The 13617-nt window shown below is 37.1% G+C and overlaps 1 protein-coding gene across 1 annotated transcript in view; it reads right to left on the bottom strand.

Annotated features, from left to right (window-relative positions):
- The window catches only part of DIAPH2 (diaphanous related formin 2), an 887225-nt gene that overhangs the window by 683665 nt on the left and 189943 nt on the right, over nt 1-13617 (bottom strand). The window contains exons 10-11 of the mRNA XM_024202840.2: nt 12763-12871; nt 5088-5198 (exon numbers count right to left, since the gene is read on the bottom strand). Coding sequence (XP_024058608.1) covers nt 5088-5198; nt 12763-12871 — 220 coding nt within the window. The remainder of the gene's footprint in view (nt 1-5087; nt 5199-12762; nt 12872-13617) is intronic.

The raw sequence follows: 13617 nt of genomic DNA, 5'->3' as shown, positions 1-13617 counted from the left end.
TTGCTCCACATAAGAATATTGTAACATATTAGAAGGGCCAGATAGTTCACTCAGTGAAGTTGAAGGATAGCTAATGAATAACTCTTCTTTTCTAAAAAATATTTTTAGCTCCTACTCCTTTTGAGTACTTCTGAAGGACTGATGTTTTGACTACTCTTGTTCAGCACCACAACTAAACACCCTGCAGCAGATACATATGGAAATATCTGAAATCTGTCAAAGGAACTAAAAGTCTTGTCTAAGTAAGTAATTATTTACAGAACCATAATAAAATATTCAAATGGAAAAAAGTGGAGATTGCTAACTAGGTAGGTCTGCTAGGTTATTGGGCCCCCTAAATACTCATGAGGGAGCAGGGGCTCAAAGTCATCAAGGGAGCAGGTATGGTCAACTGACACTACTGGATAAAGCATCCTGATCCCAAGTGCATGGGGTGCATGCATACCAGAAGCATAACACATGTAAACAAGCACTGGAACAAGTTTCAAATCTCTGAAAACAAAAGAACTCTGGGTCAAGGTTAAGTGAGTGAAAAACAGGAAGAACAAAAGGTAGATAATGATCTATAGCCAGCTAAGTTAACAATTAAGACTCATTAAGATAACCTGCAAACTAGCCTTAACTGATTACTCCTTTGAGGTTTACTTGGAATGTGGCTGATGAGTGAAGAATGATGCAATGGTAACCAACAAATCAAGGGGTTGAGAGAGATTGGGATACCGGATTAAAACAAGAAACCTCCTCTAAAGTTTGCAGACAATACCAAGCTGGGAGAGGTTGGTTGGAAGATAGGATTTAAATTCAAAATGATCTGGACAAACTGGAGAAATGGTCCTAAGTAAATAGGATGAAATTCAATAAGGACAAATGCAAAGTACTCCACTTAGGAAGGAACAATCAGTTGCACACATACAAAATGGGAAATGACTGCCCAGGAAGGAGTACTGCAGAAAGGGATCTGTCCTACTTCAGCAAATCGCTCAGACAAACAAGTTTGGCTAAAATTTGTTTACCGCCCGTTCCTTGTTTACAATGTCACCTGAAAGCGAGAACAGGCGTTCACATGGCACTGTTGTAAAGTGGCGCCGCAAAATATTTATGTGCCACATGCACTAAAGACTCGTATGTCCCTTCATGCTTCAACCACCATTCCAGGGGACATACGTCCATGCTGATGACGGGTTCTGCTCAATAATGATCCAGAGCAGACCGATACATGTTCATTTTCATCATCTGAATCAGATCCACCAGCAGACTGATTTTCTTTTTTGGTGGTTCGGGTTCTGTAGTTTCCGTATCTGAGTGTTGCTCTTTTAAAGTCTTCTGAAAGCATGTTCCACACCTCGTCCCTCTCAGATTTTGGAAGGCACTTCTGATTCTTAAACCTTGGGTCGAGGGCTGTAGCTATTTTTAGAAATCTCACATTGGTTTCTTTACGTTTTGACAAATCTGCTGTGAAAGTGTTCTTAAAACGAACATGTGCTGGGTCATCATCCGAGACTGCTATGACATTAAATATACGGCAGAATGCAGGTAAAACAGAACAGGAGACACACAATTCTCCCCCAAAGAGGTCAGTCACAAATGTAATTAACACTTTTATTTTTTTTAAACGAGCATCATCAGCACAGAAGCATGTCCTCTGGAATGGTGGCCAAAGAATGAAGGGGCATACAAACGTTTAGCATATCTGACACGTATATCTTGCAACGCAGGCTACAGAAGTGCCATGCGAACACCTGTTCTCACTTTCGGGTGACATTGTAAACAAGAAGCGGGCAGCATTATCTCCTGCAAATTTTAACCAAATTTGTTTGTCTGAGTGATTGGCTGAACTAGGGTTGAGTGGACTTGTGGGCTCTAAAGTTTTACATTGTTTTATTTTTGGATGCAGTTATTTTTTTGTACATAATTCTACATTTGTAAGTTCAACTTTCATGATAAAGAGATTGCACTACAGTAATTGTATTAGGTGAAATGAAAAATACTAATTCTTTTGTTTTTACAGTGCAAATATTTGTAATAAAAATAAATATAAAATGATCAGTATACACTTTGTATTCTGTGTTGTAACTGAAATCAATATATTTGAAAATGTAGAAAACATCCAAAAATATTTTATAAATTTCAATTGGTATTCTATTGTTTAACAGTGCGATTAATCGAGATTAATTTTTTTGAGTTAATCGTGTGAGTTAACTGCGATTAATTGACAGCCCTATTTATTTAATTTTCTTTAAGAGTTCTGTAACTTATATGGATAGATGGAGGAGTGGAATGACATCTTTGTGGATTTTTCTATTGGATCCTCCTTCCCTGAAGGATGCTAACAGAACCATAAGCATCTTGATAAATGACTGTGGCAAGTATTACAGTATAGGATCTTATATTGTTACAAACATTCATATTCAGAATGAGAGATCTTTCTCTCTGTTGGCTCAACTGCAATGTGAAATTAAGTCTCCTTGAGATTTATAGATGATACTATCAACACCTGGAAGACACCTTTAGAGGTGCATTTAAGAGTCTTCATTTTCAAGCTAAACTTTTAAATTCAAATGAGGGTCAAGGTTGCTTCCTTCATATGGCTCCTCTGCATTAGAGCCAAAGAAAGGAAACAAGTCTATATTCCATTCCGTTCAAAGTGGCAAGACAAGTTCATTGCTTAAACTGAAGTTTCTCAACAAGCCTATACATACATACATACATACATACACACACACACACTTGACTTTTTCTGTAGAATTTCAGAAATTGAGTAGCTATTTTTTCGTCACTTCCAATACTCATCTGGTGATTAACATAGATGGAGCAGTCATGGATCTCTGGTCAAATTCTCCTCAGGGTCACCAAGACTATTAAATCTCCTTGTAGGGCACTGGTCCTCACTTCTGCTGTAATTTTCTTCCCTATTCTACGAGAAATCTTGGAGAAGCAGAGATACCCCACAAGCTCCATGACTAGAAACATACCAATGACACCACGCTGTCTCTTTCAGCAAATGGCATCAAATCTGCATGAGATGAGCCACCAAAAAAGCAGCTAGCCCTAATGAACTCAAGGAAGATTGAAGTAATGCTGGTAGGACAGGAGTTGGCCAAGGCACTGACCTCTTCTTTCATCAAAGGCATTTACTCTTATTCAAGATATTCAAGTCCCAGGGTCTTATTGAACTCATCACTACCCACATAGTAACTAAGTTCAGAGACATAACCTTCATTTTGCCAGCACTAGTCCCTTCCATCTCAAAGATTCAGCCACTGTGATGCGTTTATTTCTCACCTGCAGAGGGAACTATGAGAAATCATTATATGGGGCTGATACAGTTTTAGAATTTGTTGGGAAACTGTCAAAACTCAAAAAAATAAAAAATGAATATTTAACCCTCTTCACAGTATGGCCAGAAAAAGCAAAATGTACCTCAAGCTTCTTCAGTGGAGCAGCTTAAAGAACAAAAAACTAGAGTACATTTAATATTATTTTTTAACTAAAAAAAAAGTTAGAAAAACTGAGTGGCCTCCTTCAGTTATCCACCTGAACAAAAAAAGAAAGATTAAAAATTAGAGGTATAAAAATCAGATAATATCTTGAACTTGAGTGTGATAACAGAAGCTGCAGATCAAAGTTCTTGATTAACCCAAGAGCGAAAAGTGAACAGTGGTCCAAAACCTGAAAACTTAGAAATCTACATGCTCTGTTACTGGTGCTCAGAGTACTGCAGGTACTTGATAAGCACTGTGGCAAGAGGATCAGTAATGTAGCTACATCAAGTCCTGCTGCCAGTGTTGGAAGCAGCAGGACACTGCACCTGTATCCACTAACACTGCACAGGCTGCACTTCCAAAAGTAATAGCAGCAGAAACCCTAAGCATGGCAGGCCTAACACCCACATCGCTGGGCTCATTCCTACCCCCAAGAGTAAAACTTTTGTTTGCCCCCCCCCCCCCCCTTTTTTTTTTTTTTAATGTAGCCATTGTTTCCGGACTAGCAGCTGTAAGGATTCAAACCCTAATTCAGCATTCCAAGGCCATATGTATCCAAATGAAGGTACTGATGATTGTACTCAGTGTTAACCAGGTGTATCCTGGCTGTCAATTTCTGGAACACCACATAGAACGAAATTCTTCTAATGTGGTGGAGGGCACCTGGCACACACTCTCCCATTTTCGGATACAGTGAAGTAGTACTGTGCTGCGCTGCCATCCTAACACCTGAGCCAGCTGAAGTATACCAAGAGATTAAAGTTCATAAAGTACAATAAAAAAAATTGACAGGATTTTAGATAAAAATATCTCATCCTCATACAGTATTCCATTACTAATAGAAAACAGTACAACAAGAAAGCAGACACATGTATGCTATGATGTCCTGCTGTTAAAAATAGTTTGCATCTTCATACTAGGAATATTTGCATTGTAATATCTGTCCTCTCCAAGATAAGACAGTGTTTAAATGGCTGACTGATTTTGTTCTTCTGATTTTAAAAAAATTAATAAAATTGGAGAGGGGCTCAAGGCAAGCAGGAGAACTGGGATTCTACAGAATTGTAGAAATAATTTTAAATGGAAAGCAGATCTATGACTATCTGCTTTCAAAATTATATATATTGAAGTTCATTTGACAAATGGTGAGTTCATTTTCTGCATAATGAAAACTAAGTCCGTTCGGACTGTCACAGTAATTGACCAATTCATTTCTGATAGTGTTATGCTGATATGCAAAAGCAAGTAAGAAAGATTCCTAAAGCAACTCTGTTAACTTGTTTTTTGGTTTTTTTTGGCTGCATAATCTCTTATTGTGTTCAGAATAAAATTATTAAGAACTACTAAAATATTACCAGGTCCTAAATACAAGTAAAGAATACCTAAAATATTAGGCAGGAAGTAGAATGAAAATGGATTTGGCAGGTGGGTCATTATTGGCAGTGTGATTTCTCACTCACCTTTTCATTTATCTGAGATTTGAATGAAGCATTAAAATTCAACCAGGCTGCCTCAGACAGGTTTACTTTTGTTTTATAACATTGCCGTGAGGTTAATAATAATAATTACTTTAATTTCTGTAGTGAACATGTGGAAACAACTTACTGGCAATATTTTCTTCAGTCCACAGCGTAGGAATTCATTTCTCAAGTGTATCCTAAAATCAAGATCTTCTGGAGAAGTGACAAGGGCATTTATAAACTGCATGCAGGCCACCTGTAATTAGAAAAATTAAGTTACTAAAAATCTCTCTCTCAGCGCATACACACGGTTTACATACAAGCAAATAAATCCTTTCTGCCTTGTAAATATTTAAAAACTTTCTAATCAAATATAGTGGCATAAAGCAAAGAACAAAGACGTTTCTCATCATATTGTCCAGTTAAAATCCAGTACTACTTAATCTTACAATGGCGGAAATAATTTTGTTTACAAGTGTAACGAATGTGCAAGGACTGCCATTTTAACAGACAAACATTGAAAGGTTCATCTGATTTTAAGCTTAACGCTTTTATGAATCTTTGAGGAGAAGTTTACAGTTTCTGGTTTTTATTTTTTGTTTGCATGCCTGTATGATTTTAAATTAATTCCTTGATAAAGATAATGAGATTTGGCTTTTTCCCCAGTGAATACCTATTGTTTTTGAAAGAAGTTCTCTCTGTGATGTATTTAGGGAACATTTCAACAAGATTTCAATTTATACTAGAGGTTCATATATAAATATTACAGTGCATAATATGAATTGTATTATCTGCTAAAATTTAGAACAAATTTGTCATTTACTATAATTTAATGAAGCTTCTATAAATAAGTTTAATGAAATTTTAAACAAAGACAACAAATAACCCTGCACCTTTTCGCCTGATCTACATGCAGTATCCATAATGTAGCCAAGTATACAAACATTTTGTTCACTGGGTATGTTGTTTTGTTTCATTTGGTTTTAACTAAATATGATCGCCATTTTTACATCTATAAATGAAATCAGAAGAGCAAAAAATTCATCCTATTAAAAGCAAGTGTGATGGTCCTATGCAACACTTTAGGCTACCCCTAAATATGTTCTTCATATATAGATAAGTCACTGATGTTTATAAGCAGATTCATTATGGTTCATTCATATTATAATGGTTAAACAACTATGCTAAACAGGTACATGCAATAGCAAATTTGTTCCATTTGCTTACATAAAGTACTATGATCACTATATAGAATTATACTGCTAATGAAGGTTTCAGGTTTTGTTTCTGATAATGATATCCATGCTGGAGGACTTGCTTCATCTTCCCAGTATTTTTGCGATAACTGGAGATTAGAAGACAATCAACAAAAAGCTAATTGCCAGGTGTCTTTTGCATTACTCCTGCATAGCATTTTGGAAAATGCCTGAAGTCTCAAGCTACTGACTTACAGTTTAATTGAACAGCTGTGCATTTTAATTGATTTATTTTAAAAACAGGCAGACAATAATGTAATGCCAAAAGTGCTGATACACATTAAGACTGCAAGAGGACTCCTGGGAAATTTCAGGTTTGGTGAAAGATGTTAACGGCAAGTAAAAGCAGAACCAACATAAAAATCAATAGTAGCCAGGGAAAAAAATAAGCAACCGATGAAAAATACCCTTTCAATTTTAATTACTTTCACCATTTAGTTTTAATCAAACACCTTAAGGAGTGTGTTACATTTGTACTGAAAAGCACAGAAAAGGTTGTACTGAAAAGGTTGGAGCAGTGCAACCTTCTATACAGCTGTAGAAAGCTGGTACAGGATATGGATACTGTACAAGCCCATAACTACATTATCATTGTGTTTGCTTGAGTGATCCTTGTTATGTTACAACTATGACATGACTGAACAAGCCAAAGTACATGTCCAATCGGAAATTAATAGAGAGAAAAGGTGCCATCTGCTATGATTGTTTCTGCCAGAAGAAATTCTGGCTTAATGGCTTGTGTTAGTACATTACAAGTAAAGAACATTTTTGTCAGAAACAAGTTAATGAGTCTTGCAGTTGTACCTTTGCTCAAGTGTATATATTTGGATCAAAGAGATAATAAAAATGGGGAAAAAAACCTATAAAATGGACTTCTTTTGTAACAACATCTGTATGATTGACTGTAGTACAAGGATATTATCTTCTATCATAGAATATTATGATATGATATTCATTTGATAGACAATGCATTAATGCATTACAGAATATTCAAGTAATGAAACTAGGTGGGTTTCTCCAGCTGGCAAAATAAAATTTTTATTAATAATAAATAATAAAACATGTACCTAGGGATATTGAGAGAGATTAACCACAAAGAAAAAAGTGTATAAAGGAAATATTGATTTAACAATTTTAATTTAGGTACTTTTCTGTTCTCAGACATGGCCACCAATAAATTATAAGCTGCTATCTAAACTGAATTATCTCACCTATAGTCTACCACGAAAACCATAAAGGTAGAGATCATATACTTATATGTTTAGTTATCATCAGAGCAAGCAAAAGATGGCTACAAGGCTTTTCTTCCTGTTTTACAATTTAGCCTGCTTAATGGTAAAAGATGGATGTAAAAACGCCAATCTGAATGGATTCCAGTAAAATGAAGACTTTTGTGTTTCCCAAATTTAAAAATAAATAAATAAATAAATAAAATCAATAAATAACTTCCATCCCTCCTCCCCCACAAATACTACTTTGACACATGGGTTCTCAACTCATGGCCATTTACCCGCCAAAAGTAAAATTTAAGTTAATTTAACTACATTTGAGTTGTAGAAAGGAAAAAAACAACATGTAATTCGTAGTACTTTGCATTCACTTTGTCTTTATAAAAATACCTTTTTAAGAGTAAAAAAAATAGTTTTTTTTTAATTTGGAGTTATAAAACACTGCCCTGGGGTGTCTAGGTGCATGAAGAGGGGAAAGAAGTGTTTTAAATTAATGTGTCTTAAACTTTAATAAAAAGTTCAAGGCACATTAAGGTGCCAGGAGAAACAAATCAAAATAATGAACTTCACATTAGGCACTAAATCCCCAATACATGAACATAACAGAATCAATACAACATTCTATTTACATGTGAGCTTAAAATATTTATATGAATTCTCTTGCATGATTCTGAACATATTAATATTCTTCCCACGTAAAAAGATGTTACATTACTTTTAAAAACGCATGTTTTAACTTCTGACAACAAAAACATCTGGGATATCGATATGCAAAATATCTAAAAAACATAATTGATGTTACAGTTTTGAGCGCCGCGAATATTCTTTTATTCAGCAAGGAAACAGGATGGCCTTGCAGCATGACCTTGACCTTCAAAGATCATAATCTTACTTTCATACTACTGTAGGACTAGCTTTTCATATTGTTCTGTAAAGATTACAAAAGGTATCTTTGTGATAGGGCCTTATCCTTTCGGTGGAAAGGTCATGCAATCAATCATCTTACTCACAAAAGATATTATAGGACTTGACTTCATCCGTCTCTCATGATTCAGAGCTAACACACAATATGGGCAAAATCCCCCACTCAACAGATACACTAGATGGACCTCTGGGGATTTTGACTTTTAACCTATACATCGCCAAAGGTTATTCAGTTACTAAACTGGTATTTTTCTTCATAAATCACAAACTTGGCTGACAAAGATCCATAATGATTTATGCCACAGCTATACAAATGCCATTGACCTTCTGTGTTATGCATGTACATATATAGAAGAAAAGCTTTAACACAAAAGTAGATGGATCTTGCATACCTGACACTGCTTTCAAAATAGCTAAGGAAATTTCAAGAGTCATTTTTAATTACTAAATTTATTTGAATGGTTCAATACAAACATATTTATGGATTTCTATCAAGATTCATAATCATAGCATCTAAGCACTGGTAAGATTTTCCAAAATTAACTACATATTCATCACCTTATAAAGGCACAAAACATTTTGACATCAGTTGCAATTTATAAATTGGTTCACTCTACTCAGTGAATATATCCATCGTACATGATACTGTATACTTGACAATCCTGAAGCAGTGAAAATGTAGTTTGACGGTTTTCCGGGTGACAGGGGAAAGCAACTTTTGTAATAGTGGATATTTTTATTTATGTATTTAAATGTACTAAGACAATCATCTACTCCCCAATTTAGTGATACTCCAACTGGCTGAGGAACGTTGAAGGCATCTTGCCATCAGCACCTTTCTGAACATTGGTAAGAAGTGGTCACGGAAAGTTTTGTTAAGTGAGCGATCCAGATACCCATTCCAAGGATTTTCTTTTAGTTAAGGCTAAAAAGTCACAACAGAAGCTAAATTCTTCAAACCTGTATGAGCACAAACCTGGCCTGTTCTCTTCAACAGTGGCTGCACTGAAATCACTTCATGTCTTTCATATATCTTATTTTCTTCTTAGGCATTTGCTCGGAAATCCCAATCCAGAACTTTAGACAAAATTGCTAAACTATGAACCAGCTATTTTTTATATTTCCATGCCCTGTATTTCAAAGACTTAAAAAAATTCCCAAACCAGTATTGCATGTCTTGGGTCAGAGAGCAACTCTGCATATAAAGTAGCAATTAGCTATATTAGCAATGGCTATAACATTGAGCAGATGAACTTCAGATGGAGTTGGATGGTGGAAGAATATGGTATCCTGTAGACAGCCATCCTGCAAGTCTATGGGATCAGGATTGGGTGAAATGCTTTCAGCTTCTACATATATTTAATCCTAAAACCTATTTTACGGTACTGTATAATACATATCACAGTATCTAAAGCAGTAGTTGTGACAGACATGAATCTGCTATGTAATAATCTAGAAATACTGATGTATAATTTTCTCAACACTGCATGTGACCTGGTCAGTGAGATAACCACCATACATTGGGTTAGTGGGGCTTTGCTGCACAAACTTATTTGTCTAGCTTAACAGGGGACTGTTGGGGAAATCAACAGGAAAGCAAAACATAACTAAATAAGCAGCCTCCCGAAAAAAACATTTTGGCAATAAAAAGATAATGGGGTAAGCTATTAGTTTCAAGGATCCTACATCCTGTCTCCAATGAAGGTGCAAGCTTTGTTTTGCCAATGCTGAGAGCTAACAGTGCAAGGCCTGGTCTAAGAATTGGAGAATTACACCATTCCACCCTAAGAGAGAGGAGTACTCAAGGCCTGAAACCTAACTGGTGGTACAAATGGAGACACAAGAACAGGTCAGAGGTGCACCTAGAAATTGTGACACAGTGCTAAAAGTATTTTCTATGGATAAAGAAAGGGACAAGTGTGATTAATAGGACGTTAAACATGTAATGAAAAATGGAAATGGACTTTTCACATACGGCAGGCACTGTAACTTCTAAAATTTTGTTGTTACTTGAGTGTTGTTCGGGAAACCAGCTGGTCCTTGAAAAACAGAGTAGACCGTAATTTTTAATGGAAAACTCTCTCCTAATGGACTTAAACCACTGTGTCCAGCAAGCCAGCATGAACACAACTATAGCAGGAAAGGAGTGGCCAGGGAATACATGACCTATTACGGATCTACCACAGCCCTTCCAATTATGACTAAGGCTATGCTTTAGTCATGGGTATTTTTAGTAAAAGTCATGGACAGGTCACAGGCAGTAAACAAAAATTAATGGTCCGTGACCTGTCTATGACTTATACCAGGGGTCCGCAACCTTTCAGAAGTGGTGTGCCGAGTCTTCATTTATTTACTCTAATTTAAGGTTTCGGGTGCCAGTCATACATTTTAACCTTTTAGAAGATCTCTTTCTATAAGTCTATAATATATAACTAAACTATTGTTGTATGTAAAGTAAATACGGTTTTTAAAATGTTTAAGAAGCTTCATTTAAAATTAAATTAAAATGCAGAGCCTCCGGGACCAGTGGCCAGGAACCGGGTAGTGTGAGTACCACTGAAAATCTGCTCGCGTACCGCCTTTGGCACGCGTGCCATAGGTTGCCTACCCCTGACTTATACTATGTACCCCTAACTAAAACTTGGATCGGTGGACCAGGAGTGTTCTGGGGTTGTGGTCCAGGTCACCGCGGATGCTGGGGGGGAGACAGGTGGCGGTGTGTGCCCCGGGATCCCTGCTGGTGCTGGGAGCAGGGGTCCCAGGCTGTTGGGGGGCGGGGGATGGTGGGGCTGGCAGGCTCCCTACCCAGCTCTGCATGTCCCTGCAGTTCCTAGGGGGAGGCAAGGCCAAGGGGGCTCCGCGCACTTGCTCCCGCCATAAGCTCCAGCTCCACAGCTCCCACTGGCCGGGAACAGCAGCCAATAGGAGCTGCGGGGGGCAATGCCTATGGGCGGGGCAGCACACAGAGCCCACTGCCCCCTCTGCCTAGGAGCTGCAGGGACATATTGGCCGCTTCCGGGAAGCCCCCCAAGTTAAGCATCACCATGCACCCCAACTCCCTGCCCCAGCCCTGAGCCCTCTCCCTCACTCAAACTGCCCCAGAAGCAGCCGATGCAGCTGGCCCAGGTGCTGCCTGAGCTGCTCAGGGCAGTTCTGGAGCCAGCCACACCGACCGCTGCAGAAGTCACAGAGGTCATGGAAAGTAACGGAATCAGTGACTTCTGTGACCTCCGTGACAGACATGAAGCCTTAATTATGACTAGATGAACATTTTACAAATTTAAACAAGAAATGAATTTCTAATGTAAGAAACAAGCAAGAAGAGGGGAGGGACAGGGACCAACAGGCATCATTTATTCACAATGAAGAGTAAAAAGGGCACAGCTGTTTTTTCCTTTTTCCAGATTTAATTAGTATATGAAAGAGGTGAGCAAGTCAAAGGTTCTGGGATTTTCCTTCCCCAACTTTATAACGTGTGTTGGTTCATGCAAGAGTCTAGATGTTTAAAATGCCTCTTAATTTTTTTCTATAATCTCTAGAAAACTATGTGTGTGGTATAGTGGATAAGGCACTGGACTGGGACTCTGGAGACCTTGGTTCTCTTTTTGGCTCAGCCACTGGCCTCCTGATAAGTAACTTCACATGTCTGTGCCTCAGATTCCCCATCTGTAATATGGGGAGAAGGAGCCTCATCTCCTTTGTAAAGTGCTTTGATATCTACTGATGAGAAGTGTTATATAAGACCTAAGCATTTCACACACAAATAAAATATTTTGTGCCTGTATATGGTGCTCAGACTTTGAAGTCTTTACTTAGTCAATACACCCATTGACTTCAATTTACTATCTCTATATAAAAAAGGAGACTCAGATTTCTAACACAAGTGAACCACTAGCATTCATTCTAGCTAATTATCTAATATTTCTTTTGAAGTTATTTTATTTTTAAACAACAAGCAAACACACACAAAAAATTGTTTTCGGCATATCTATTGGTAGATAGGAGATATACCATGCCAAAATCCAAAATCAGCCAGTAATACTGGGGTCAACATTCCCCAGAATTTTCCAAGATTGCCTTTATTACTGAGAATGTTAATCAAGCAATGTCTAATACAACCAATTAATTATTGTATGTCTGCAAGGCTCTTCAAATATTTCCACTGAATTGAAGTCTTCTTGATTTTGTATTCATAGATGCTAACTGCTAGAAACCAGTTTCCACTGAGTTTGTCTACCTAATTACCCCCAACAATAATTTTTTCTTTTATTGAAATATATAAAGGCACAAATTTACATAGTAAAACAATTAAAAGATGCTAAAACAGTTGAGCTGATTTCATTTTGTTACCATTTTTGATTATATTTAGACATCTGACAATTAGATCATGTTCAAGATACGGCAAACCCACCTGCAACTGCAAAGCTTCATGGTTCTCCAATCCTTGCACAACTGGAGAAAAACGTTCTCTGTTATTTCTCTCAGCTGCAGTCGTTATAGCTTCTAAAAGTTTGTCCAGACTGAGAGAGAGAGAGAGAGTGTGAGAGGGGAATTCATAGATAGTTTACCAGAGAGCTTACCTAATTTCAGTCTTCCCCTTTCAATATCCATCTAATCACTTGCAGACCACACAAGAATGTAATAAATTGTACGCTAGATCTTCCACATGAGGTATTAAAACCAAAGCTTCAAATGACTTCAGAATGCCTAGGCTACTTCAAAATGAAAATTCAATCACAGTATCTGGGAAATCTGTTAAGAGTTTTGCTTTGTTTTTTAATTAGTCTTCTTGGTTAAAAATCAATCATACAAGTTCAGAGAAAAACTTAATATTTTGCATCCTTTGCCATTTAAATACTAGTGTCAACTTTGACTGGACACCAGCATCAACACTGGATATGTACATATATTGCTTGTTATTTAGCGGTTCACTAGGACTCATCTAAATCTAAATACGTTTTTATTTACAAGACTCAGGCCCTTACCATATAATTATTTGATACGGGACCTTATCAAAGGCATTTTAAAAATTAAAAGTAAATTATTGGGTCCATTTGGTCACCTTTATCTACTCTCTCATTAATTTTTGGAAGTATTCTAACAGATTAAAAAGATATAATTTACTGCCATAAAAACCATAATGGTTTGACCCATATGTACGCAGGAGCTCTTCTACTCTATTCTTACATTGCCTGTCAATTTCTCTGGAACTGAGAACTGGCTCACCAGCCAATAACTCAGTGTCTCAATCACGGCAATTTGAAGT

Source organism: Terrapene carolina, unplaced genomic scaffold (assembly GCF_002925995.2).
Source record: "Terrapene carolina triunguis isolate 2854851 unplaced genomic scaffold, T_m_triunguis-2.0 Scaffold131, whole genome shotgun sequence".
Classification (NCBI taxonomy): domain Eukaryota; kingdom Metazoa; phylum Chordata; order Testudines; family Emydidae; genus Terrapene; species Terrapene triunguis.
The sequence above is the reverse complement of the archived record's forward strand: the minus strand, read 5'-3'. Positions and strand labels throughout refer to the sequence as shown.